The 26,263-nt window shown below is 46.8% G+C and overlaps 1 protein-coding gene and 1 long non-coding RNA gene across 4 annotated transcripts in view; one reads left to right on the top strand and one right to left on the bottom strand.

Annotated features, from left to right (window-relative positions):
* Positions 1-2,582: 2,582 nt before the first annotated feature.
* Positions 2,583-13,933, bottom strand: LOC125330554. The gene is made up of 3 exons (XR_007205603.1): positions 13,724-13,933; positions 7,794-8,921; positions 2,583-5,766 (listed from the first exon to the last, which is right to left on the bottom strand). It is a non-coding gene; the product is annotated as an uncharacterized LOC125330554 (long non-coding RNA).
* The window catches only part of ARHGEF26 (Rho guanine nucleotide exchange factor 26), a 27,462-nt gene continuing 14,785 nt past the window's right edge, over positions 13,587-26,263 (top strand). The window contains exons 1-5 of one of the 3 annotated variants that reach the window (XM_048313757.1): positions 13,587-14,554; positions 15,963-15,996; positions 17,900-18,045; positions 21,664-21,720; positions 23,666-23,826. In XM_048313757.1, the coding sequence (XP_048169714.1) occupies positions 13,619-14,554; positions 15,963-15,996; positions 17,900-18,045; positions 21,664-21,720; positions 23,666-23,826 (1,334 nt within the window). In that variant the 5' untranslated portion in view covers positions 13,587-13,618. Of the gene's footprint in view, positions 14,555-15,959; positions 15,997-17,899; positions 18,046-21,663; positions 21,721-23,665; positions 23,827-26,263 lie in introns of all 3 variants that reach the window. The other 2 variants (XM_048313756.1, XM_048313758.1) reach the window with 2 other exon arrangements.

The raw sequence follows: 26,263 nt of genomic DNA, 5'->3' as shown, positions 1-26,263 counted from the left end.
GGGGAGAGGAGGGACAGTGCTCAGGAGAGGAGGGACAGTGCTCAGGAGAGGAGGGACAGTGCTGGGGAGAGGAGGGACAGTGCTGGGGAGAGGAGGGACAGTGCTCAGGAGAGGAGGGACAGTGCTGGTGTCCTGCAGCTGCTGCTGGAGCTCATCCTGCTGCCCTGCAGAGCCCTGCACTGCAGCATCCAGGGCAGAGGGTAAAGCAAGGAGCCTGACAGGAACTTTCTCTCAAACTGGGGACGTCCAAACAGAGCCCTTATTTACTAAAGTGATTGAGTCATCTGTTCATTTTCACTGACTGGGGTTTGGCCTGTGAATACAGAAGTTGGAACTGCCTGTTCTTCACTTGTTTTTCCATGTCTTGGACATTCTCTTTCCAGTCATGTTTTGTTCCATCTCATCCATCTCCCTGAAGACACAGTGTCTGTTTAGCAGTGACTTATAAAATAAACTAATCTTCAAGGCAGGACACTTCTGCTCTCTGTCTTACCCTTAATAGGTATTGAAATGAATGAAATAATTCCTAAGTTGTTTGAGAAGCATAGTGATGATCCCTACATGTGATTATTTTTTTAAAAGGACTCCTTTTATAATTTGCTCTTTATTAAGTGGACAGTCTTTAATAGTGTTTATCACAAAGGCACATTTAAATCTATTCTGTTCCATTTTGGCTTCTCAGAACAGTCTTTTCACTTCTCCATAGAAAATGGGAATGGACAAAATGTGAAGTGTGTGTGAGTGAAACGATGGTGCATGGCCTGGTGGAGAAACTGATCTTTTAAAAATAATATCTTGCAATCTTTCTCCTAATGGATTTGGAATGGGCCTGTTCCAAGCTCGTTAATGTGGGGCTGCCAGCTCACCTGCCTCTGTTTAGCTTTGTGAAGGGCTTTCCCTACTGTATTTTTTAAATACAGAACTAAAACCATGCTGAGCTTTTCTTTTGCCCTGACAGAAGCTTTTATGTGTGAGCAGTGGCTGCTTTCTATTTGCTGTCCTGTGCTGCAGCCCTGTGCAAAGCTCGGTGCATTTTGGGAACAGCCATCCTGGCATCACCTCTGGTTACTAGGAACTTCTGAAGGAACAACCCATTTTGGGATTCATTATTTGCCTGTCCTCCTTTTGCATAAATGAGAGAAATATCTGTCCCCTTTGGAGGGAGTGGGACAATGGAGAACAGTCCCCAGGGTAAAGGGACCCCCGACTCTTTGTCAGTGACAGGTCAACTGTGAATACTCATGGGCTGTCCGTGAGCTGCTGCTCTGGGAAACCCCCGGCAGGCAGCACAGCTGGGCAGAGGCAGGGCTGGGAAAAAGAACCTGACACAGAGGGATTCATTTTTTAATGAAGGTTTATGGGAGTATATGAGCACACACAGGTACGAGACTAATGAAATCCATGTGCTAAAAGAAGAAAAGAACCTGCGTTAAGCTTCCCTTGCTCATCACCAGGCCTGGATGGAGAGCTGAGGAATGGAATGGAGAGACAGAGCTCCCCTTCCAGCCCTGCTTCCCTCTGGGACCCCCCTCATTCCACAGTGGACTTTCCAATGCTCTTACAGCCCTGAAGGGTCTCTCAGATCCTTCCATACAGACCCTTCGTTGCTTCTGCAGCAGCCCTGTTCCTGTTTAATGGGATGTGCCTGCTTCTGCCCTTTCAGCTTTGGGGGCATCTCCCAGTGCAGTGGCACTGGCCTTGTCCCTGGCCCTCTCTGCGTGCCTTTCTCTTGCTCTGTTTTCTCTAGGGAAAACAAGATGTCCACTTGTACATATAAACAGAGATATCTAATAATGTCCCTAAAATACTCAAGGAATTCCTTAATGGAAGTGTGAAGAATAAACGCAGTGTTTCCATATTCAGCCCCAAATAATGCATCCCTCCTCCCTGTTCCTGTGCTGAATGCACAGTGATTAATGCAAGGTGTAGCACCCTTGGTGTGAACTGTGGCCACATTTCCCTTAAACACTGACAGAGTAAGGATGGGGGATTTACCCTGTCCTTGACTCTGCTGCCAGAATCAGGATGGGGACATTGTCCTGTCCCTGGCTCCAGTGGCCTCTCCTGAGCAGGGTGAGGGCTGCCAGCAAGGCCTGTGTTAGCACATCAGTGAGATTCCCATGGCAGGGATGGAGCCAAGGACTCACATCTACAAATGTGATTTAATGTTTTTAATGGATAATGGCTGTACTTCTGTTGAGCTTTCTGCCAAGGAAGGAAAGAACTACAATTGTGCTTTATGAAAACAAGGTGAATGAGCAGATTTGGGACAGTCCAGGCTGATCTTGTCAAACAGACACGACCTGTGCAGGAGCAGAGGGGCTACCAGCTGATGCTCTAATTTGTTCAAAACTGTGCAATTAATTGAAGCATGGTGGGAAGAAATTATTTGTATGGAGTTTATAAATGAAAGGTCCTGCAGGACTGAGATGGGTGAGACTGGAAAAAAAGGGCTTCCTTATCTTTACCTTCTCCCTTTCCATATCAGTTTACTGGGGGTATAGAACTCGACATAAAAACTGAAGACTTATTTCCTTGCTGTGTTTGACTCGTGCACGTGGTGACATAAAGGACAGGACAACTGAGAAACACTTATTTTTATTAGTTTTCTTTTCCTCCACAAACCTGTTTGGTTCAAAATAGGAGCAGTGTAAATAACGCCAAATATATTGGTACCTAAATCCTTCCTGCAATAATGCAAGGAGTTTAGGAAACCAGGTATGGACTGTTGTTAAAACACAATTTTCTTTCTGAAAACATAACCATGGATTAAATCAGTTGGGTAATTAAGAATTAGAATTTGACTGTGCAAAGGACAAAGAAAGGTTTCTAATTATTTTATATTAATATTGTGTTTTCACTCAGAGTAGGACTCCGTGAGAAAGGCTATTTTTGGACTGAAATTTTAGAGCAGACCTCCTTTGCTGTAATACAACATACTTCTAGTAAACCTCCTGTGTTTCAATGATCAGCTTTCCAAACTTTGTGTCCCAGGAGTTTGTTCTTTATGTGGTTTTTTCCCCCTATTGGAAGCATCTCAGTTTTTCAGCTTTAGTTTTGGATGGACAGTTACAGTGAGGGAGTTTAGTCCAAGAATATCAGTGTGATATTTTTATCACTATGATTGGGCTGCCCTGTTAATGATTTACTTAAAACAAAGAGACCTTTGCTGTGGTGTTTGCTGCCCAGTCATAACTATCTGGAGTATTTCAAGTATTCCTAGGTTTTCACTCACAAGGATAAGAGCATCTGCAGCTGTCTGTCCTTTCTAATGTCTCTTGCTTCTGCTTTAAATATTTCCCTTGGAATTCTCAGGAGCTTTGGGAATGTTTTTTTAAACTCTCAATCCCTGGCTGGCTGTAGCTTGACACCCAGCAGGCTGTTGCATCCTGTGCTCCAGGCAAAACCTGTTAAAATTGTGGAGCCTCCCTCAGAGCAGCTGGATTCTGCCCTTGGAAAGGCTGGGTTCTGCCCTTGGGAAAGCTGGATTCTGCCCTCAGAGAGTCTGACTCTGCCCTTGGGAAGGTTGGACTCTGCCCTTGGAGGGAGCCGGGTGCCGTGCTGGGGCCTGCAGCACTGGGGACACTGGGCAGTGGTTAAAACACACAGCAGGGGCTGATGTTGTCTCTGGTCAGTGTTTCTGCCTTCAGATAGAACCTGAGTATTTCCAGTTCTTGTGATGTTTTGGGGCTGAGGGCTTTCAGCAATGCAAAAAATGGCTGTTCCAGACTCAGTTTCCTCCTGCCCTGAGGTGCTGCAGTGAATGTTACCACGGATAGAAATCAAGTTAAACATCAACAGCAAAGTAAAGAGGATCAGGGTACAAGTTGAAGGGTTGTGTGCCTGTTTCATTAAGGCATATGAATGGCTTCATGATCTGAAAACACCCCATTTAATTAGTGTTTTGTTCTTCAGATCGTTAGTTCCTCTAAGAAATTATTTATTTTTATCCCACTAAGAAAATGAAGCTATAAAAAAAGCTGTTCCACTGTTTCTAATGGGTGATGGTTTGCACTTTGCTGTTTCCCTCAATGGCCTAAGGTCAGTGCTGAAGCTGCTGCAGGACTCCCCTCACATCCCAGACGGACACCAGGAACTTGATTTTTATGGTATACTGATTTAAACTTATATTTGGCATTAGCTTAAAAGCTAATTCTACATCAGCAAACTCCTGTAGGAGCATTTCCAAAGCAGCTGGGACGTTAAGAATCCTTCATTGCACAATGGGAGAGGTGTGGGCTGTGCCAAGCTCGCGCTGCACTGTCAGACCAAATTCCTTTCTGGGAGCTTTATTGTGCAGTTGTTGCCGAGTCACAGGAGCCCAGAAGGTACATGCAAAACTGCACCCAGGGAAATCCATAGAAATATCTGGATGGAAAAAATCTTGTTTGATAAAAACGAACATTCTCTCCCTTCTGAACATGTGAGTTCACCTCATGAAAGCAGTTCTATCTGATTTTTAGTATCTCTGAGCTTAAAATAATTGCTCTGTTCAAAGAGACCATATAACTCACAGTGAGATGAATAAATAATGTATTTTGGTTATTTTGCTACTTGAAGAATTGATTAATTATGATACAGAGCAAGTAGGTATTGAGCTGAGCAAACTGGCTGGTAACACGTGTTCTCTCTCTTCTGTCTTAGTGGGAAAAATGTGTTCTCTATTTCCTTCTAGTGTCTGGCTTTTATCACTGAAAAACACGAGATCATGCAGTGCATCACAGCATTCCCAAGGAATGTTATCCGTGGCTGCACTGACACTGCACCGGGAGGTGCTGAACGGGGCCTGGGCAGTGCCAGCTGAATTCAGCACCCCGGGGCAGAGCATGCCAGAAGCTGTGTCCCTCTTATTTGTCTAAATTCTTAAGCGAGAAAGAACATGTAGAAACAAGAAGAACAGGAAGCACTGAGTCTCACAGGCAAACTGCTCCTTGCAGTTCTCTTTTTGGGGTTTCCAAGCAATGAAACAAAAGGTTGCTCTTGCTTTCAGACTGCATTTGCAAACATTTTCAGTCACTTTGTTTGCCTTTCATCTCCTGAGAAACTGAGTAAAACTGTAAATGAAACAAAAGCACTTTGACACCACAGATGAATCCGGAGGTATTTAGCAGCACAGAACTTGCTAGGAAGAAGCCAGGCAACATTTTCTGAGAAAGAAATGTTCTTGCTTCGTGCCTGGTATCTTAATCCACTCCTACCTTTTGTCTTCTATACCCCAGAGGAGCATAACTCAACATTAAAAAGCCCTCCACACAAAATATGCAATAATAGCCTGTAAAAATGAAATGCAAAGCACAGTAAGGCCATGTACAAATAGGAGCAGTGCTGTAACAGGAATCATAATCCACAGGCTCCTTCTCATCACTTGGAAGGCCACAGAGCACTGTCGCTGTGCTGTGCAGGCACTGTGGGGGTTCAGTCCTTTCAGATGACTTTCTCAGCTCCCCAGAGAACACAGCCAGCCCTGCCAGGGACAGCCAGCAGCGCTGATGGTGCTGCTCAGCCTGGTGGATCCTGCAGACACGGGAGCTGCTGTCCCGGCCATTCAGGGCAGCGCCTCTTTTGTTTCCATGGCCACCACGGGGATGCTGCCGTCCCTTCGCATTCCAGGTACTTGTAAGGCCTTTGCAAAGCCAGCGGAGCTCGGTGTGTCCTCATGCTCCGAGAGAGGCTCTTGCCTGTTGCAGCTCTTCCCAACTAGGTAAAGTATGTGGAAGGACTCTGCCCAGCCTCTGATCCGTGCCGGGCCCAGGCTGGCCAGCTGATCTGCGGGAAGAAATCATTCTGCATGGCTCTCGTGCCAAGTTTTGTCAGAGTAACTTGAAAAGCATTTAAACTCTTTATTAACATTTATAAACCAGTTTATTCTCCATGGCAGTGATGCTGGGCAAGGGTTCTGCTTATTTTGGGTGCAGCCCTGCCTCTCTGGAAGAAAGCCTTTTGCAAGGTCTTGATCACCTTCAGTTTGATTTAAGGAATGAAATCAGCCTGTGACTAATTTTGAAACCAACTAAAAAGCAATAAAATTGTGTTGTCTCTGGGGACTTATTTCACTGATAAAATGAATGGTCTCAGCCAGATTTACTGCACAGGCAGAGTGCACTGGCCATGCTGCTGCATCAGAGGCCTTGGCAAAGCAGGACTTGCTCTATCCACTACTTTTTTCCCCCTCCTTTTGAAACCAGAGTTCCTTTCTTTTGGGAATCTGGTTTTGGCTCAGTGAGTGTCTCTACCCCCCTCTTCTCTCTCTTTTCAGTCTTGTTAGAAGTGCTGTATGAATTCTCAGACTCTCACTACTCCTGACGTGCTGCTGTTCCAGCTGAAGGGCCTTTCTCTCCTGCAATATCCTCGTTTACACACCCCCTCTCCTTTTGTCCTCCTCAGCACTGCACCTATCAGGTCTAGAATTTCTACCCTGTTCTGTGTGGTAGGTCAGGAAATAAGTCACGGTAAGGTGAAGGATGAAAAAAGGACTTAGATGATATGACAGAAATTATTTCCAAATGAGAAGAACACTGAAGTGACTTCTAGAAAATCAGAGCTTGGCTCCAACTGGAAAGGAGACAACTGAAGAAACTGCGATTAGAGAAACCATAGTGTTGAATTTTGGCACGTCCAACAGCAGATCAAATCCCACTAATTAAAATGTAGTTGAGCTAATTAGTAGGAGCAGAGTTGAACTAGGAACACTTTTAATAGCTTGGAGAGAAAAGATAGTAAGAGAAGTGCCAGTTTTTCAAAATGTTTAGGAAAGGAGCAGGGGGACGGGGAAATGTGAGAGAGGCCTCTCGCTAAGCAGATCAGGGAATTCGGTCAAACTCGTGGTTATTTAGGTCCAATTAGGCCTAATGCAGCCCAAACCCCGGGCTTGTAGAAGTGAGTAATGAAAGTCCCCCAGCCCTTGGCAGGCCCAGGCTCTGCATGCATCCATGCATAGTTTCCACTGAAGGACTACAGCCAAGTGAGGCGTGGAGTCTGGCTGTGGGGAGTACAAATGGGAAACTGGAATTTAAGGGGGAAAGGCACACTTCAGAGCTTCAGCTCATTAGAGAAAAACAGACACAAGCTTCCCTGCCTCGCACTCCAGATTTCCTCCCTTTCTGATTCTGTTGCTATGGCATTCATAAAATTCCAGCATTTCAATGCAGCAAAGGGGAAATCTGGCACATAACTGCATGTTAATCAGTTGTTTGAAATTAAATCAGGTTCAGCATTTCTAAAATCACCCCAATTACAGAATCACAAGACCAGTTAGGTTGGAAAAGACCACTAAGATCATGGAGTCCAACCTCTGACTGATCTCTACCTTGTCAACTAGAACTGAGGTGAGCCATGCAATCAAGGCAAGCCATTCCCTGGGGCTCATGCATCTCACCTGAGAGAGTCAGGTTTGTTCACAGCAGCTGCCCCGTCTGCAGAGTCCGAGGGGCCTGTGGAGCCCCCAGGATGGCCAGTCAGCAGTGGGTACCTGGAACCTCCTGGGAAGGGCAGGGCTGGCCAAGCCCAGGGACACCACAGGGGCTGGGGAGCCACAGCCTGAGAGGGGCTGAGAACAGCTGACTCTCCTGCTCCCACTGCAAACAGTGGCAGTGATGTACCACACACAGAAATTACTGCCTATCAATAAGGAAACAAATAAAAAACATTGGGGTTCTCTTTTTCTTTTTTTTTTTTTTTAATTTCTGTATGGGCAGAATGTTCATTCCTTAAGAAAAAACAAAAACAAAACCACACCAAAAAAAACCAGCAGCAACCAAACTTAGGGAATAAGCAGCAGCTCCTTGGAGACTTACCCCCTGTCCCCCTGTCACTTGCTCAGGCATTTCTGTGCACAAAGGGAGAACAAAGCAGACCCAGCAATCCATCCTTGAGCTGCACAGACTGTCCGTGCTGGCTCCCAGCTTGCTTGAGTTTCTAATGGCAACCACAAAAAGTCTTCAGCTATGGCAAGCAGTGCCATCTTTTTGTCAGGAGATGTTTGAAATCCTGCAAACTCTTTAAATAGCAACATCTTATGAACTACAGTGCTCAGATTAAAGAGGTTTTATCTACATTTTCTAGGACTTTCTCTTAACTGTTCTCCTATGGAAAGAATGGTCTTTGAATTACTGAGAGGAAATTCACTGTCAGAATTTCAAAATGGAATTGTAAAACTGGAAAAAAGAATGTATATAACTAAACTGGAGGTGAAGGGACACACTTCCCAGTTTCACAATTCTCCTTTAATATTCAGATTCACCTCATATTCACTGAACAAAAATTAGAAATAGGTGTAACTTTTGGAAAGTTTGATAACCTTTGACAGAAATTTCCTACTTTACTGTTAGACTGACCTAATCCTATTGGACCTGATTATCTACCCTGAAGCCTGTGGGAGTTTTACTGGTGAAAGTGTTGGGAGATATAAATTGTGTTGGAAAATTAAAAGGAAAATCAAAGAAGGACATATAATTCAAACAAGGCAGGAAATGTTTTTCGCAGCAAAATATGAAATACTCACACACAAAATTTGGTTAACATATTGAAATCTCAAATACTTCCTGTTGGAAAATTCCCAATCAGCTCTATAAATGATGGAGCTGCCAGGTACCCTCCTTCTCTCACAGAGGAGACAATCTCTGCACCCACCTCTGAGGCAGTAAAGGAAGAGACAGGATCAGGAAATAGTGCTGGTAAATCAGCCGCGAAACAAGTAATATCAGTCTAAATATTAGCAAATACAAAATTATTTTTACAATAATATAGACAAGAATTTATAACTTCCATGACAAGAGTGACAGAAGCAGCAGTACCTCAGTCCTCAGTTGTGTTTCTTGGGTACACATTCTTTCTTACTCTTTTTCTTTTCATCCCAGTTTAGCAGTAAAACAGCATCTTGTTTCAAATTTGATGCTCCATGGGCATTACCAGGTCCTTTATTCCTGCAGTACAATGAGATGTGGTTTTCCCCTAAAAGCTTTTAGTTAATGCTGCAAAGCTTTCTGTTATTGCTGAATATTTTAGCAGCAGCAAAAAACAATTAAGAGGAAAATAGGAATAATTAAATGTCTTCTGCCATCTTGGATTGATTTACAGTTAAAATTTGGCAGTGTTCAGAGTAAAGTCTCTCACAGCCTACATACAGTTGTAGAGGAAAGAAAGAGGGGGCAGGAGGTTGGAAGGCTCGACCCTTCCTGAGTGCTGTGGCTGGCAGTGCTGTGGGGCTGCCTGTATTGCTGCAGTAACTGTGTCCTCCATGGGAAAATCCTGCTACTTGCATTGGAAAGAGGCTCCACTCCCTTGGTTCACGTCCCTGCAAAAGCAGCGAAACCAGTGACAGAAGGATTTCACCAGTGCCTGGCTCTGTCACACTGACATCTCGTCTTTTCTTTGCTTGTGCTGACCCCTGTCACTCCTGTGCTTAGGGAGGGTTTTTGTGGGACAGAAGGAGCCTTATTCCCCCTGCATGCTAATTCTGGGACCGAGACTTGCTCTGAGCCGAGCACGGCTGGGTCTTCTTTAGCTGCCTGTGAACAGCCAGGGAAACAGAGGAGTTAGAAAGAATGTTATTTATATTGCTGCTCCCTAGCTGGCAGTTAATACAGACGGGATGTACAGCGATTCCTTCGGGGATTAACCGGCAGCTGGGCACTTCCCCTGGAGCCATTCCAGCCCTCCCCTCCCTGGGAGGCACAGAGGGGACGGATGTGCTGGGAATGCCCCTGGGGCGGCTGGAGGCAGTGGGGATCGGGCCCCAACCAGCAGCTAGGGTCACCTGCACAGCGCTGAAGCTGCAGGGCATGGCCAGGACCTGGCTTTGGGAAAGGTTCCAAAGAAACACAGCTCACAGCACATGCACGGGAATTCTCCTGGCTGCAGCTTCCACGGCACAGACTCTGCTCCACACCTCCTGACACCCCAAAACTGGCTGGGGGATAGAGAGAACTGATCAAAGTGGGTTAAGAAGTACTGACACCACAAACAGAGTAAGTCAGTTTAGTTAGAAGCACTGAATTACAGGTGTTTGCCCAACACCTCCAGGTGTTTGCAGGATTGAAGAGCTAATGCCCAGCACGCACCAGAGACAGCCTGCAGCTGGACAGTACATGTGAAATGGTTCTGAACTTGAACATACAAAGTGTCCAAGGACTTTTCTTCCTTTTTTCTTCTTTGCCAGAAAGTACAGTCCCGATTCTGAGTCTTTTTTACATCTCCTGTAAATTACTGCATGAACATTTAAATCTGATTTTTACATTAAGATCTTACACAAAAGTATGCACTCAACCCTGTAATCTTTCCAAAGCTATGTTTAATCTGACTATTACTCGTGGGCTTGTCATCTTGAGAGAATCTCTCATTTGTTCTGAGCGACAAGATACCATTCTGCTGTACTGATTTGGAGAGAAGAAAATGGTGTATTTCATAGACCTAAAATATGTAGAGTATGACACTGATTGCACTGATTAAAAACTATCCTACAGGACACAAACAGTGAGCACTGTGTTTGAGACGTGAAGCATTTGGGTCATAAAGCCAGGTCTCACTGCTGGTTTTGCTCTTTGATTGCACAGAGAGGCAAAGTGTGCTTTTGATGTGGATGCAGGGAGAAGATGAATAGTCCTCCATTTTCCTTGGTAGATTTTCAGGCAATAACCACATTCCCCACTGAACTGTGCACACCCTCGAACCTCCACCTGCCTCATGCTGGTTATGATAAACGTGGGCTTCTGGACATCACAGAGCGTTTGGCTGCAGGCAGGTATTGAAATGCTTCTGGCTTGGTGCCAATTTCTGACACCAGCTTTAAGGTCTTGTGGCTGGGAAATGGGAGGTTCACTTAAAACTCTCCCTCATAAATGCTCAAGGTCAATATCTGGGTTAACTGCAGTGCTGTGAAGATGGGTGGAAAGCTTCCCTGCAGGTTCCTGCCCCCCATCCCAAGGGTGCAGCACTCCAGGCTCTACGCTGGGCAGGGATCTGGCCCTAGGGAAGGATAAGCTGCCCTGCCTGGGCTCTGAGCAGCTCAGGTTTGGGCACTGCTACACAAGAGCCTCAGTGATTTCACAGTGACCTGGCTTTGTAGGAGGGCTTAATACCATGTTTACATTTCTTTCTTCTCTTAAATTACAGAGTTGATTTTACTTTTCTTACGATGGCAATTTTATTGTAAGGTTTTATTTCTCTTCTACTTTGTATGAAATGGAACACTGAGGTGGCTGTTCAGGAATCAAAATTACTCCTGTAATTGCAGCACAGTGAATAAGTATGTGCAAGAGAATAATCTTGTAAAAGCTGATTACCTCGATTATTAATAATTAGGATTTATGAGTTAAGTAATATGCTGCAACTGTATCCAATTCCTTGGCAATTTCATGTGGAAAGTTGAGAGATAATTTTAGAAATAATCCATTGTGAAATCCCAAGTGACAACTAAACCAGCATCTTAGGTTCTGCCTGTAGCTTCTCCCTTCAGCTCTGGCTGTTTGAAGCTGAAGTGGCAATTTGCAGTCTCGTCTCATTTGTGGCCATACACATTTGTTCATTTTAATTTCTTTGTGCGTTGCTTAATTTGATTCTTAGCAAGATTTTTTGTTTTATTGGGTTCTCCTGGCAGAAGAATTAATAATACATCTGAGTAAGTGCATGTACGCAGGGTTGGCTGGTCCTTACATTTTCCTCTATATTTTTTTCTGATTGTTGAACAGATTCAGTATAAATTATTTTTTTCACATATTTAAAAAGATAAGGAATTACTTTCAATCTACTCTGATTATTTTTTTTCCCCGATTCAGTGATATATGAAATCTGGCAAATTCAAGTCTTGCAAGTATGGAGAGGACAATTACAAATCTAACAATCTTTTTTCTGTCCCTTCTCCCTTCAAGTTCAGCCAGGAGCCTAAGTGGTTGCCCATCCTTAAATAAGCAAGTCATTTTGTTGAGCACGCCCCAGAACTCTCTTCTCCACCCCCAGGAGGTGTCCAGCTCTCAGCAGCCAGCGCTGCGCTAGCCCATCCCTGTGTGTGCAGCTCTGGGCATTGCTTCCAGTTCAACTCCGCCGAGAAGCCACGTTTGCACCTTGCAGTAAAGAAAGCCAAGTGCGCTCCCGGCAGGTGCGGGGCACTGCCCTGCCAGCAAAGCCCTCCCTGCCGCAGCTGCGGCGTTTCCTGCGGGTCACTCGGAGATGAACGACCCGGCTGTTCCACACCGTGGCTGCAGGGCAGGGCTCACAGGAGCCACCTCGCGCCGAGTCCTCCAGCATCTCCGAACACTCCAGCTCTCGCTGCTCTGCCAGTCCGGACGGAGGTGTTCATTACACAGGAACACAATCACACCTAGAGTTTGCCTTTCATGCGTTTGAGGGAAACCTGACAAACAGTCCAGCTTTAGGATTCAGTACTAGGGAAGCATTCGATATTGTATTTTACATTCCTAGCCAATGAGGCATTTCATAGTGGTGCTAATTCCTCATGTAAATGCTCCCTGTGCTGTGACAAGATGGCTTTTAAAACATAGGGATCCTTATTTTTTTCCAGTGGAAGCAGAGGCAGATTTTAACTGCAAAGGAGCGGATAGCAAAATAAAGGTATATTGTAATTACTACTGAATGTAACAGAGCAGAAAAATGTCTGTGTCACTTTATTTTAGTACTCTTGTGCTGAAGCTCTCCCCTCCTGGGAGTGCAGGGATCCTTGGCTGGTCTGCTGGAGTGGGCAGAGCTTGCGTCCTGGCACAGAAACATGAGCGTATCTTTTGTTTGGCTTTTTAAAATCTACTTTGTTCTCCTTTGATGTATGTTTGAGCTGTATGTTGTCCCAAAGTCACAGCTAAGTTTCACCATTTTGACAGACACAGGTTTTTCAGGGTGATGTAGTTTGTCAGAATTCCCAGCAGATTCACTGTCTATGTCCAATTTTTTACGACAAAGCCCCTCCTTTCCCAGCTTTCTCCCCGCTCGCTGGCAGGCACCAGGGCAGCTCCAGCCGGCCAGGTGCTTCTAATGAACGAGCAGGTGCAGGGGCACAGGGGTCTCCGCCCGGGCCGGCACAGCCGCTGCACACCGCACTGCCGCCCGCGACTGCCGCCATGGCCCCGCGTCCAGCCTAAAATCAAACACGTTCTCCGGGAGGCCACTTGCGGATCCCTGCCTCAGAAAGCCCGGGGCTGTCGCCGCTGGGAACCGCAGAGGCCGGGGAAGCGCTGCCCGTCCTGCCCGCGGCTTTCCTCGCCCAACCCCGCGGTACCGCCCGGCTGCTCCCGGCAGGCCCCACCCCGCTCCCCCCGCGGCCCCCAGGCACGGCCGGGACCCCCCGCGGGCCCCGCTACCCGCGCGGGGCAGGGGAAGGGCCCGGGACAGCTCGGCCCCGGCAGGCGCAGGGGCTGTGCCGGCGGCGGAAGCGCCGCTCCGCCCGCCCCCAGCCGAGCCGCAGGTGGGGCGGGCGCGGCCGGAGCAGCGCGGGAGCGGCCCTGGGAGCGGGTGGTGCGAGCGGGGCGGCTCTGCCCGGCCCTCCCCGGCCCTCCCCCGCCGCCCAGCCCGGCCCGGCCCGGCCCGCGCTGGCCCCGCGCCCGGCGGGGCTGTGGCGGCGGACGAGCCGCGCTCCGCGCCCGCCTCCCTCGCGAGCGGCGCCGGGCGGGCGGCGATGGACGGGCAGCCCCCGGCGGGCCCCGCCGCGCCGCGCTGGAGGCGGCGAGCGACCCCTCGCCCGCAGCCCCTCGCCTGGAGCAAGCCGCGGCCGCAGTCGTACCAGAGCCCCAGCGGAGTGCTCGTCACCGACTTCCCCGTGGAGGACAGGTGCGCCTTCTCCGTGACTCAGCCCGCCGGCACCGGCAGCCCCCCGCCCGGCAGCCCCGCCATGGGATCGGTGTCCAACGGGACTGTGCGGCCGCCGGGCTCCTCCGCGTTATCCCCGGAGGGGCGGTCCCGGGTGCTCCCGCTGGCTCCGGACAGCCCCGTCGGTTCGACCGCCAACGGCACCATCTCCCCGCCGGGCAGCGGGCAGGGCCGCCGGCCGCCCAGGACCGCGGGGCTGCCCGCGCTGACCCCGCAGCAGGAACGGATCGTGTTCGGAGCCAGCGCTCAGCCCGCGCCGTGCCCCCGGGCTGCCGAGCCCCCGGAGGTGCCGGGGGGATCCCCCGCGCCGTGCCCGGAGCCCCCCGGGAGCGGCCGGGCCGCCGGGCCGCCGGCGGTGCCGTGCGCGGAGCCCCCCGCGCTGCTGAGCACGCACAGCCCCGCGGCGCGCAGGGTGGGCTCGCAGCAGCTCATCCCGCGCAGCCTGGCCGAGAGCCGGCCCGCGGGCCGGGCCCAGGGCCACGAGCGGGGGCTCAAGGTGCGCAGCCTGGTGGAGGCCCCCCGGCTGCCCCTGGGCAGCGACCCCGAGGACGAGCCCGAGGGCAGCCCGGGCAGCCCGGGCGCGCTGCGGCGCGGACTGCGCTCCACGTCCTACCGCCGGGCCGTGGTGAGCGGCGTGGACCTGGACGGCTCCGCCAACTGCAAGAAGAAAAACAGAATGTCCCAGCCCATCCTGAAAGCGGTGGTTGAAGATAAAGAGAAGTTCTCGAGCCTGGGGAGGATAAAGGTAAGGTGCGCTGATGGCTGAAGGTGTGGTCTCCGCGGGAGCGTGGCCTGCTGATTCTGCATTTTCCATAAATGCTGGGGGTTTTCAGTTTGTTTTTTTGCTATCACAAAACTTTTCGTAGTTACTGTGAGCCTTACAAGTGCTGTTTTCCAAGCGAAGTGTCGGAGACAGCAGGGACGCGGCTCTGTTGAAATTCAGGAGGTTCAGAGCCTTTCCTGACAGATTCTCCAGTTTTCACAACCGAATCACTGGCTTAAAACCTGTGTCCCAGAAAGGAATAAACAGAAAAAAAAAAAAAAAGGGACATTGTCTTAATGAAGTCTTCATGCTGGAATAGAGACAGAAAAATCAACTTTCTCCCTCACTCCTCTATCTGAGACATTACTTTTAAAGTATTTTTAAAAATCACCGAGTAGTTTTTAAATTGATAGAAATCACTTTGGGTATCTTAATTTTAATGCCTGGAAGTAAAAGCAGCATGCCTGTTTTTAAATTTTGGTTGTAAATCCCTTAGAAACCCGTAGTAGACTTATATTGAATGCTAGTGTATTAAATTATAAAGACATAGTGATAGTATTCTTTTACTTATCGTATTGTAATATTGTATTTCCTTATTTTAAGTATAATTTGTTACTGTATGATATATCTTTGTAGATTTCTGTGGAGTGCTTGGAATTGTGCAGTTCAGGCCAAGAGCTAATGCTGTAGCTTTTAAAATAATTATCAGCTTTATGGCAGTTTTCAGCCAATTTGAAATTGTGGTAGTGGATGCTCCTGTGAAAATACTGCAAGCAGTGAAATAGAAATCGATGAAATTGCGAACAGCTGCAGAGTGTGGGGTGGTTTGGCTTGGTAGTAGACTTAGAACAGTGGCTTATGTTTAAGATAGGAGGACACGGTGCTGTCCTGTCCTTACAGAGCTCTCTGCAAGTAGTGTTTTATTAAATAGACTCTCGGGCCCTAGTGCTTGTTGCACCAGAACAGCTGTTCTATTTCAGAGATTTGTTGTGCTCTCAGAAGGCTCCTTTACAAAGAACTCAGAGTGGTTGTTGTTTGCAGAGTGTGGAAGGGCAGCCTCAGTGCTGTGCCTTCGCGGAAAGCCCCGAGACAGTGGGATGAGTTGCAAGTTCACTGAACCCTTCTCAAGCCAGTATAGTGTGCTTTTGAAACACAGGGAAAACACATATAACCAAGGCATGAGAGAAATGAAACTAGAGCAGCTTTTCACTTTCTGTGGTGACACAGTTGTGTTCACTGAACTCCTGTCCAACATCTGAAGTTCACAGATTAGGGCCTGTTGATTCGGAGCCCAAGTCTTGAATAAAACAGAAGTTCTTGTTACTGTGATTATTTGGCATTCTCCTCCTTCTAACGTGTTTCTCTTTTCTGTTAAAACTATCTGAAGAAGATGCTGAAAGGACAAGGGACATTCGATGGGGAAGGTGAGCCCTGTTCTGTCCAGACTTGCTAATAACTTCCAAGGGAAATGAAGTTCAGGATTGTTTCGCACACTTCTTTGTATAGAGTCAAAGACTCAGTACCTTGTTTTTCAGTAAACTGATTGCAGTATGGGACCATAGTTTTGGCACTAGACATACCTTAGGGATATTTTAAAGACTATAAAATACAGGCTGAAAAGGTGTGTCAAGGGCTTCTTTTCCGCTTAAGCTCCTGTCCCTCCCAAAAAGCAATCTGTTGGGTGTTTGCCTCAGCCCTGACAGTTCTGTGCAGTTCCATAGTGGGTTCCTCCATGTGGGACTGCCTTCCTGCCTGTTCCCTGGGACTCTGCCCAGGTGCAGGACATTGTGGATCCCTTATGGGTTTGGGGCCATCCCTGCAGTGCACACCTGAATCGTTACTCTGGGCTGGTGGTTCACACAGCTGTTTCTGCCTTCTCATCAGCTGAGGGTGCTGGGGTGAATCTTTGGACTCTGTAAGCATTTTCTTTTCTTGCTACCTAGGCTTCAAGTTTAAGTGCCAGAAAAACACTGTGGATCTGTATTTTTGTGTTACTCATTAATTCTGGGCTTTGCCAAGTTTGCTGCTTTTCCCAGTATTTCAAAAAGAAAAACATCTGTGATGAGTCCAGAGAAGTTCTGTTATAATAACTGCTACTCTCTTGGCTTTTCTCTGCTTAATGCGTCTTTGAGGTTATCTCAGCTGCTGTGTTACCTTCCTTTTGTTTCTGTTTTCAAAGCTTCCCACTGTGTTCTCTTTGCATCATCCCCTTTCCTACTCTTTATCTCTTCTCACGCTATCTCCTGGTGATGGTTTTTAGATTCTCTTCCGATGGCTCCTTTCTGTCTTGGATGATCCCAGCTAATAACTTTTTCTGTAATGCATCCCAGAACTCAGTTGCTGTAACAGTTTCCTCTGTTAAAAGTGTATAAACTCTGTAGACCCTTCCCAAAGAACTGCTCCAAAGGCCACACCTGTCTGGCACTGGGGCAGGGCTGTAGGTCTGAGCAGGTGGGACAGACCCACCCAGCCAGGTGTGGGACTGCAGGAGTTGGGGCCATGCCTGGAGCAGCCAAACTTCAACTTCAGTTGCCCTTTCTCTTGTAGGGGAAGATTGGATGTTATCCAAAGCCTGGCCCATCTGAAAGTACCTTTCAGAGCCTGCCTGCTTAATGGCTTCATGCATCTGTGGGTTTTTGTGGTGTTGAATTTCTGCCCTTGCTCACTGCTGTTGCGAGGGGTGTGTGGCCAGGGAGGTTGGGCAACAGCAGGAGTGCTCCACGCCTGTGTTCCTTTGCCACTGATAGTACTGAATTAATGATGGCAGAACTCAAGTACATGATGAGTGTATTTGGTCTTAAGGTTCATAGGTCTCATGCTTACTCAGGCAAGTTTTTAACTTCCTATTTGGAATAGTTCTAAGCTCAGATCTCTGAAATTGGGAAACAGTGGAATGTGAAGACAGCATTTAAAGTTGACAGAAGAAAGGTTGACGTGGGCAATGTGCTTTTCATGGACATGACAACAGTGAGAGCTGCAGATCAGTGACTGCTCCACTGACACACAATCCCATTTTTTATTTGCTGGTTAATTACAGAACTGGGTACAGCAAACCAAGGAAGAAAAAATTGTTTGCTATTTTTTTTCTTGACAAAGGCCACATCTGTTCTTTAATTCGGTCTGGGAGGATCTTTGGGTAACAGTGATCCATTGTCACTGTACTGCACCATTGTCCAGCCCAAATCAGATGCTATCTTTGTCTCTAGGAGTGTGAGCAGCACAGTGACACTTTGGTTTCTTTCATTGTTTAAATGTTACTTTAAATTTTTATGAGAGCAACTAAACTAACTTTCTAGCAATGACTGACATACTGTTATTATTTGACAGAAAATGCTGTATTATATCAGAACTATAAGGAAAAAGCTCTGGACATAGATTCTGATGAAGAGTCTGAGCCCCAAGAGCAGAAGTTGGATGACAAGGTTGTTTTTCACTATAAGCCCCTGAGGTCAACGTGGAGCCAGCTCTCTGTGGTGAGTTGTGATCCTTGTCTGGCCTGAGAGAGGATCTCAGGGTGGGTTGAAGCAAAGTCTTCTCTTACTCACTGCTGGAGTTTTTGGCTGAAATTTGTCATCATCTTTTTCATCTCATAAGAACAACATGGAAGTCCCAATCAGTTACTGGCCTTTGTATCACATAAAAACCAATGAAACTGAGGTAATTTTAGAGTCCTGTATTTGGCAAAGACACAGTTTTACTGATCCATTAAAAAAAGGGTTGTGTGAGTTCACTGAAAGGGTGAGTTGTACTAAAGAAAGGCTTCAGTTAGTTACAAACAAGTTGCTGCTGAATTGTTCTAAATCACTCCACACCAGCTCTTAAGCTGACTCAAGTGCAGATGTTTAGTGGAAAGCATTTTGAGAAGTGGAGAGGGGAGCTGGTGGTGCTGTACTGTCCCTTGCACAGGCTGGGAAGCATCTGCAGGGCTTTGGCGGAGCAGCATCGTTAAACAAAGTAAATTCAGCTGTTCCCTCAGTGCTGCAGTCCTGCTGCCTTCCCGGCTAATAACCTGACAAATTACTGATAACAGGTGATACTGCCACAGCTCTTTCTTGTACGCATAATTTTGGGACTGAAGGAACCATAAAAATTCTGTGTTTATGTGGTTATTCTTTGATAATTTCTGTGGCTTCTGGAGGGATATCCCTGAAATGAAGGGTTTGGGGTTGTTTTTTGTTTATGTAACTTGTAATGTTGTAGATCCTCATCTCTGGCATTAGAGAGATGATGCTATGACAAGATCACCTGGAGTATTTGACCATCAGCTCTGTATATGCCAATAAATGAGGGATTAAGCCTCAGGGAGATCCCCTAAGGCTGGTTAGGTGGTCTGAATAGCAGAGCTGTCTTAGAGATGCTGATGACCTTTTGCAGTTTAAAGTATTGAAAGATGAATCTCTCTGATTTAGTAATTACAAAGAAGACAAGACAATGCGGTTTTGAAAAGAAGTGCTTTAATTTTCTTTTTTTCAACAGTCAAATACTTTAAATATAGTTCATTTGCTTCATGTTGCAAAAAAAGTGTTTGTAATGGAGTCAAATTGTTTTTTCTGCCTTCTGGGCAAACTAGCAGTTAAATGTTCAACAGCTGCGGTATTTTGGAAGGAATGCTATCTAGTAATAATAATGATAATTTCAAAACACAAATTTGCTGTGAGACAAAAATAGCATGAAGACCATCTCAGAAGGAGAACTGTTCTGTGCTTCTCTTAGAGAAACTGACTTGTTCTTTACTGCTCCTTGCACAGAAACTTGTGCACTGTCTGTATTTGATTTGCAGGATTGGAAGTGGGGAGTATGTGGGAAAAGGTGGTGCATGGAGAAAACAAAATCTGGGAATCTGAGACTCATAGTGACTGTGTTTATAACTCTGGAAAAATTACATGCTGTCAATGTGTATTAAAAAGTTAAAAAGTGAGTCTGGAGTTGTCGCAGGAAGTCAGCTGGAAAATGTCAGTCCTGGGTTCAGCATATGTTAGGAGAGGAGGAGGATAATGTTTCTGGTGTTTGTTAGCAGTGCCTGTGCTGGGAAACCGAGGACAGATGCAGAGGGATCCCCTCTCTCTGTAGGAGGTTTCCCTGCCAGCTGGTGCAGCTCTGACCACGCTGTGTTTGAGGGGTAGTGCCCTTCAGGTATGGAATTGTCAAATTCTTTATGATAACAGTAATAAAAAAGAGTGTTTCTGTCTTGCTGAAGTGTATTCACACATGTGAAACAGAGATTGATCTTGGTTGTGACTGGTTTCTCTTTCATGTAAAAATCAGCTGCTGTGAGTGGCTTTATGGAGCCACAGACGGGGGTCACTGTCCAGGGCTGCCTCCTCTCCGTGGCACCAGCCCAGACCCCTGGTGTGACTGTGGGGGCCTTCAGGGCTGATCTCTGCATTGGCTCCCCTTTCTCTCCCTGTATCAAAGGGCTTATGTTCGCTTTGGGTATGTGCAGCCACTCAGTAGATTTCTGGTGAGTTCCCCCCTTCAGCACCTCCTTGTTTTGAAGAAACTTTTTGTCCCTACCTAGAGTTCACCTGTCCTCCTTTCATCCTTTGCTCGTCATCTCCATGGTTGAATCAGTTATTGCTGGGGAAAAGCCAGTCCAGTGTGATGACAGACAGCTTTGGTAGCTGTGTTGTTGGGCCTCTTCCATTCCTTCTGGTCATATTCTTAGCTTAAATGAAGTTTTTGTTTGCTTAGTATCACATGTGACATTTTTTAGGTTATTTCAGCTTAAACGTTTTGGAGATGTCAAAATTAGGTATTGAATTTTCTTTCACAAAAATGCCCACACTAGTCTCCATATCTAGGCCTCTGTCTCTTTGGAAGTGTTGCTGTTGATTGGGAGTGTAAGGCTGGGCCCTTGGCCTGTGAGTTCCTGTACCATGAATTCATGTGTACTTGGTGAGACACACCCATGTGTGACAGCAGTGACCACACAGCACAGCTGCGGTTTGGAGCATGAATTCAGCAGGTGCCACATGGACCTCCCTGGACACTGGCAGTGTCTGTGTTGACAGGGAGCACTGACATCTGGGGGTTGTATTTGTAGGTATTTCCTGTGTTGGTGTATTTTTTTGAAAACTCTTGCACTGCATCCAGAAAAAAGTAACATTGCACCTTTCAGTGCCACTGCACTTCCTCGGGAATGCTCTGAAGCATTCGGGCTGCTGATTGAAATGTACTTTAATTGTTTAATAGAAAGGCATCTAATTCTTGCTCAGCATCCAGAAGCATCTCCTTGTGGTGCCACGGGAATCTGTGACTTGTGTTCCACAGGACAGTGGCTCCCACGCTGGAGTGTTGATGTTCCTTTACCTGTGAGTCTGTACTTCAGTGTGCAGCCCAAAGTGTGCCACCTCTTTATTCCTGCTGTCCAGCATTGTGGGGCTTGGTGTGCAGGAATAAAATGAGGAATAGTATGTCCTTTAAAATTCCAGGGAACAGGTGGAGCAAGAAGAGAAAGCTGTTGGTGAGATTGTTAGGCGCTTTTGGGGAAGACTGACAGAAATGGGAGGAGGGAAGTGCATGTGAGGTCTTGTGTCTGTGATGTGTCTCTGCTCCATGAAGAGAACAGGGCCTTCCACCTGTGTGCTGCTGTGGCCCCTTCCCTTCCCTTCCCTTCCCTTCCCGTCCCTTCCCTTCCCTTCCCTTCCCTTCCCTTCCCTTCCCTTCCCTTCCCTTCCCTTCCCGTCCCGTCCCTTCCCGTCCCGTCCCTTCCCTTCCCTTCCCTTCCCTTCCCTTCCCTTCCCTTCCCTTCCCTTCCCTTCCCTTCCCTTCCCTTCCCTTCCCTTCCCTTCCCTTCCCTTCCCTTCCCTTCCCTTCCCTTCCCTTCCCTTCCCTTCCCTTCCCTTCCCTTCCCTTCCCTTCCCTTCCCTTCCCTTCCCGTCCCGTCCCGTCCCTTCCCGTCCCGTCCCGTCCCGTCCCGTCCCGTCCCGTCCCGTCCCGTCCCTCCTGATCTGGGCTCTTGTGTTTGGCACTCCTGTAGAGCCAGGCCCTCCTTGGTGCTTCGCTTTGTGGGTTTTGATAGTCCTGTATCTCTTTTTAATCACATTTTCCCACAAAAGGTATTAAAGATATTGATTGATTTATTTTTTTAGGTGAAGAAGAATGGATTGTCAGAAGCGATCAGCCAGGAGGAAAGGAAAAGACAGGAGGTACTCTCTGTGCTTTGGGGCTGATTGCTCAGGGCTGCACTGCTCGCCTGGGTCAATGCTCTGTTTGTTGATAAGGAGACATTGATAAGAGCCCATTGCTTGGCTTCCTGCCCTCCAGTGAAGTGTCCTCTCTCCTCAGGGAATAAAAATAAACCCAGTCTGTGCTGAGGTGCCTGTGTCCCTGCCAGGGGCTCCTTGGGTGTTCCCTGCACCAGCTCCAGCCCGGCAGCACCAGGGTCGCTGCTGTGCCAGGGAAGGGGTGACATTAACCTTTAGCTCACAGAGGGAGGAGGTGGCACGTGAATTTTTATAGCAGTGAGGAGCAAAGAGCAGCTTTTACAGAGTCCCTGTGAGCAGTGCTGGGCACGTGAGCGCCGTGTGCCTGCTGGGACCCAGCTGGTTCCTGTGCCCTGGAATGGGGCAGCAGCAGCACTGGGGTGTTTGTCTGTTCTCTCTCTCTTTCCCCTTCGCTCATTTTGTCCTCTTCATCCACTTTCCTCTCCCCCTTTGCTCCTTGTGTCCCCTTCATCTGCTGTACCCTCCTTCCTCACTACAGGGGCTATGTCAAAGTGAATGAGAGGTGTTGAAAAGCGTAGCCTGGCCTAGGCAGCTGTGTCCCTGCAGCTCCTTGCTGAGGTATGTCCTTCCACAGGAAACACAGGGCTTTAGTAGGAACACTGTAGCATTACCTGCCATGGGAATTTCCCCCAGTATCTTTATTCCTCTTCAGGACATACCTCAGCCTCCTCCTGCTGGGAAGCTTCTGAGACAAGGCATATATTTCAGTAATATCCTTTAGGAGCCTTTAGTCTGTGTTTCCTGGAGCCATACTTGCATCCTTTCAAAAAGAACAGGTTCTTTGGATGCCTTTTAAATGTAAAGTCTTTAATGTTACCAAAAATGTTTTCAGGCCTGAGGGGATTTTATTTGAATTTTAGAGGTCAATTCTTTCAGAGGGAGCCTGAATAAATCTTCTTAAGCTGTAGTTACATTACCAAGTCATGCTTTTGCTGTATTTCTTTTAAACTGCCTTCTATCATTTATTCTGTATCTGTTCTTTAAATTGCTTTTTAGAGCCTATTAGATTATTTTGTAATTATATTATATACATTGTCACTGCAGAAAAATATATTTATTGATTTTCTGCCTTGATTAATGTCCATGTCCTGTCTTCATACACATCCCATCTTTCAGAATCTGTTAGTGAGATGGATCTCTGTGCATATTTTGGCTAAAGAAAATGTGTCACAGATTGATTTGAACTAAAATGATTTTCAGTAGATCTTTTCTTGCAAGCTGAAAGTACTTGTGTATGTGTGTACCAACTGCAGGGTGCACCCTGGCCCCCTGAGAGTGTTACTGTGCTTAGGGGTTCACACATCTGCTGACCCTGATCTCGTGCAGACGAACCCCAGTGTGGCTTCAGGTGCCACCCAGGGATGCCCAGCAAGCACCAGGGAGCTGCCCCCAGCCCCTGGGTGTGTGTCAGGCACCCTTCTCTGGTTTTTATTCTCCAGAATGTGTTTGGATCATGGTGAGATGAATCTCTCTCCCTCCCTTGCACATCAGAAGCAAAGTGTTTTTGCCCCATTCCTGCCTATGCTGATGACTTCATTACCAGTGTGGGAAGAGTTGAGGGACCTCAGCCTCGTGCCTGCAGCCTCACTCCTGTGCTGTTGGGCTCACACTTGTTGTCTTCAAACTCCTGGTTTGCAGTTGCATTGAAAACTCTGAATATAGACTTCTTTAAAAAGACTCTTTTTTTCTAGTATTAAATAATTTAATTCTAATTAATGATGCAGCTATTACAGAGATGAATATTTGTCATAAACTCTAGCTTACATCCAAAACTTTGCTTTGCACCCCTGCTCAACATTTTCTTTTGTTTTTAAGGAAAAAAGCCCAGTCACTAGTAAATCTCTTCTTTTCCCCCTCCACTTTGCAGGCAATATTTGAGGTGATATCTTCTGAGCACTCCTATTTGCTGAGCCTGGAGATTCTGATCCGGATGTTTAAAAATTCCAGGGAACTGAGCCTCACAATGACCAAAACAGAGAGCCACCACCTCTTCTCCAACATCACGGATGTTTATGAAGCAAGCAAAAAGTAAGCGTGGCATTTCTGTAGTTAACAGAACTGTACATCCTTAAACATAGCAGCAGGTTTCTTTTTGGAAGCTGAGGTAACCATTTTAGTGGTGACCATTTCTTCCAAAACTCCTGCTGGTTTGAAGAGGGAAAGTACAAGTGGCAGAGACTGGAGTGTGAGAGCCTCACCTTTAATGGGGCTGGCCTGGGATTTGTCTCTGAAAATGGGGAGGGAAGGAAAGCACAGAGTGAATTGTAGTGGAAATCAGCATCCTTCAAATCTAAACATTTCTGAGCTAAATGCTGATACATCAGGCATTCCAACCTAGTCCTTCCAGTGCATCAAATAAAGCTTAGTCTGCCTTGTTGAGCTGTTAAAAGTTGAGCTGGAGTTTCATACTTGCCCTGAGGAGCTGGCTCTTGCCAGGTGGTGCAGAGGGTGCTGTCCTGAGGCCACGCTGTGCTCTGGGACTGCCATCCCTGTGTGAGCACCAGGGCCTGGCTCTGCTGCCACGGGGATGAGCTGCTCTGCTGCTGCTGCTTTTGGGCACATTCCTTCAGCCTGAAGCCAGCAAGGGAAACAGACACGCTACAGATAGTGCCTAAAGAGGAGGAAATGGCAGATCTTACATGATACAAATGCAGAAAAGTCTTGTTTGTGGCTGGTAATTACTGCCAATGTTATTTAATCCAGACATGCATATGTATGTACTCTCAGAGTACTTCACACTCTCTTTCAAAAAAAGTTGCTTAATGCGGCTTTGCTTCCTTGCAATTTGTTCTGCGTTCCCAGCAGCAAGTGGATTACTGTGTTCTGCATAACTAAAACATCAAAATGTCTGGTTTGCTTTTCTTATCCCTGATTTCCAGTCTGAAGTGAGCGTAGTGGCTGAAGGTTGCACGTGGCCTAGTGAAGGTATGGAGTGGTCCCAGCTGTAACTCTGTACAGCTTTACACAGATCTCTTTACCTGTGGAACAGAAATACTGGCCTCCTTTCAGAAGGGGGGCTGAAGGTTGAATAAGGATTCTGAATGTTTTTTTATTTTGTTCCCCCTTCTTTTGTCCCCTTTGTAGCAATTGCAAAATTCTGAATTCTTTAGCATTTAACCCTCATTTACTTTGGTGGAACTTGAGAAGTTCCATGTTCCCAGTCATGATAAAGTAATTTCTTGACTTTTTTCTCTGAGACACCACAAAGTCTCTGGAACTTGACATTGTTGGGCAGCAGTTCGACTTTTGTCTTCTGAAATTCATGCAGTAACAAGATCTCATTTCATGGAAGCTGATGTGTTGCGTCAAGTGCAAACCCAGTTCAGGAGCTACAGAGCAGGAGTACGTTTGGGTTGGGTTGGGGAACCTTGCTTTCTCCTCCCCGTTCCCCTTTCTTTTTCTCTTGCAGTTGAGGTTTTCTGCCAGAGGTTGGGGGTTGTGTGGCCCCAGAGCCGCCCCAGTCAGGGGACTGCAGCTTATCAAAGTCTTTATTTTCAAGGAAAAGTTCCTTTTAAAGGTACTCCTTGCATGAAGTATGAGGTGTAAAAGTAAAGGATAATGGGGGTGGGGAGAGCAGCACTCGTAGGAGAACTCTTACATCCCTTTTGATTAATAGTCTTCAAAGGAAGTGGGAGGGGGAGGAAAAAAAAAGAGTGCAAAAATACCACACTAGCCTAGAATTATAATCTTATTCTTTCTTGTCTGTGAAGTCTAATGGTTTAAGAACTTGGTTTTTTATGACTTGGGGTACAATCAGAAGTCGTAACTCCTTTTTAAATTTAAATGAAAACACAGTTTCTTTCCGAAGTTGTGCAATACTGTTAAACTAAACCAAAACTTTGTGCTGGCTTTGAGCAACGTCATTTGTGTAAATAATGGAAGTGATTTTAAACCAGAAGCCTCTTTCTTGCTATCTCCAAATTGTTGCTTTCCATTTTCAAGATGTTTCAAAGTAGCAGAATCCACCCTTTTGTTAGAAAATGGAGCATCTCTCCCATTTGTCCATATTTTAAGCCGATGTTGCTTGAAAGTCCAAGACCTGGGTATGAGTGTAGTTACCAGTGGTTTTGGTTGCTTGGACAAAAGTTTGGTGAGCCGAAGAACTTGAGCTGATAAAAATACTTTATAAAAACCTTCAGTCAAAACTGCTTAAAGCTTCTGTCTAGGAACTTTGACTTGGATCGTGTTTAATGGAAACTCTCCAGCAACACCAGGACAGGCCTGTAGTGCCTGACAGGGCCATTCCTGGGGAACAAAGCTGCCTTTGTTGGAAGCAAAATGCAGAGAGGTCTCTGCTTTTGGGAGCTCCCTGGAATGTCTCTGACAAAGGGGACTGGAGAGGACCAATCTGTGCAGCACAGGCTGTGGGTGTTTATGGAAACCTCTCGGAAGGTGGCTTCAGACAGCTGGAGTTCCATTGGCCCTTGTGTGATGTGCAGCTCAGAAGTGCTGGAACCCAAACTCA

The sequence above is a fragment of the Corvus hawaiiensis genome, chromosome 10, assembly GCF_020740725.1.
Source record: "Corvus hawaiiensis isolate bCorHaw1 chromosome 10, bCorHaw1.pri.cur, whole genome shotgun sequence".
NCBI lineage: Eukaryota > Metazoa > Chordata > Aves > Passeriformes > Corvidae > Corvus > Corvus hawaiiensis.
Note: the sequence above shows the minus strand (reverse complement) of the source record. Positions and strands in the feature narration are given on the sequence as shown.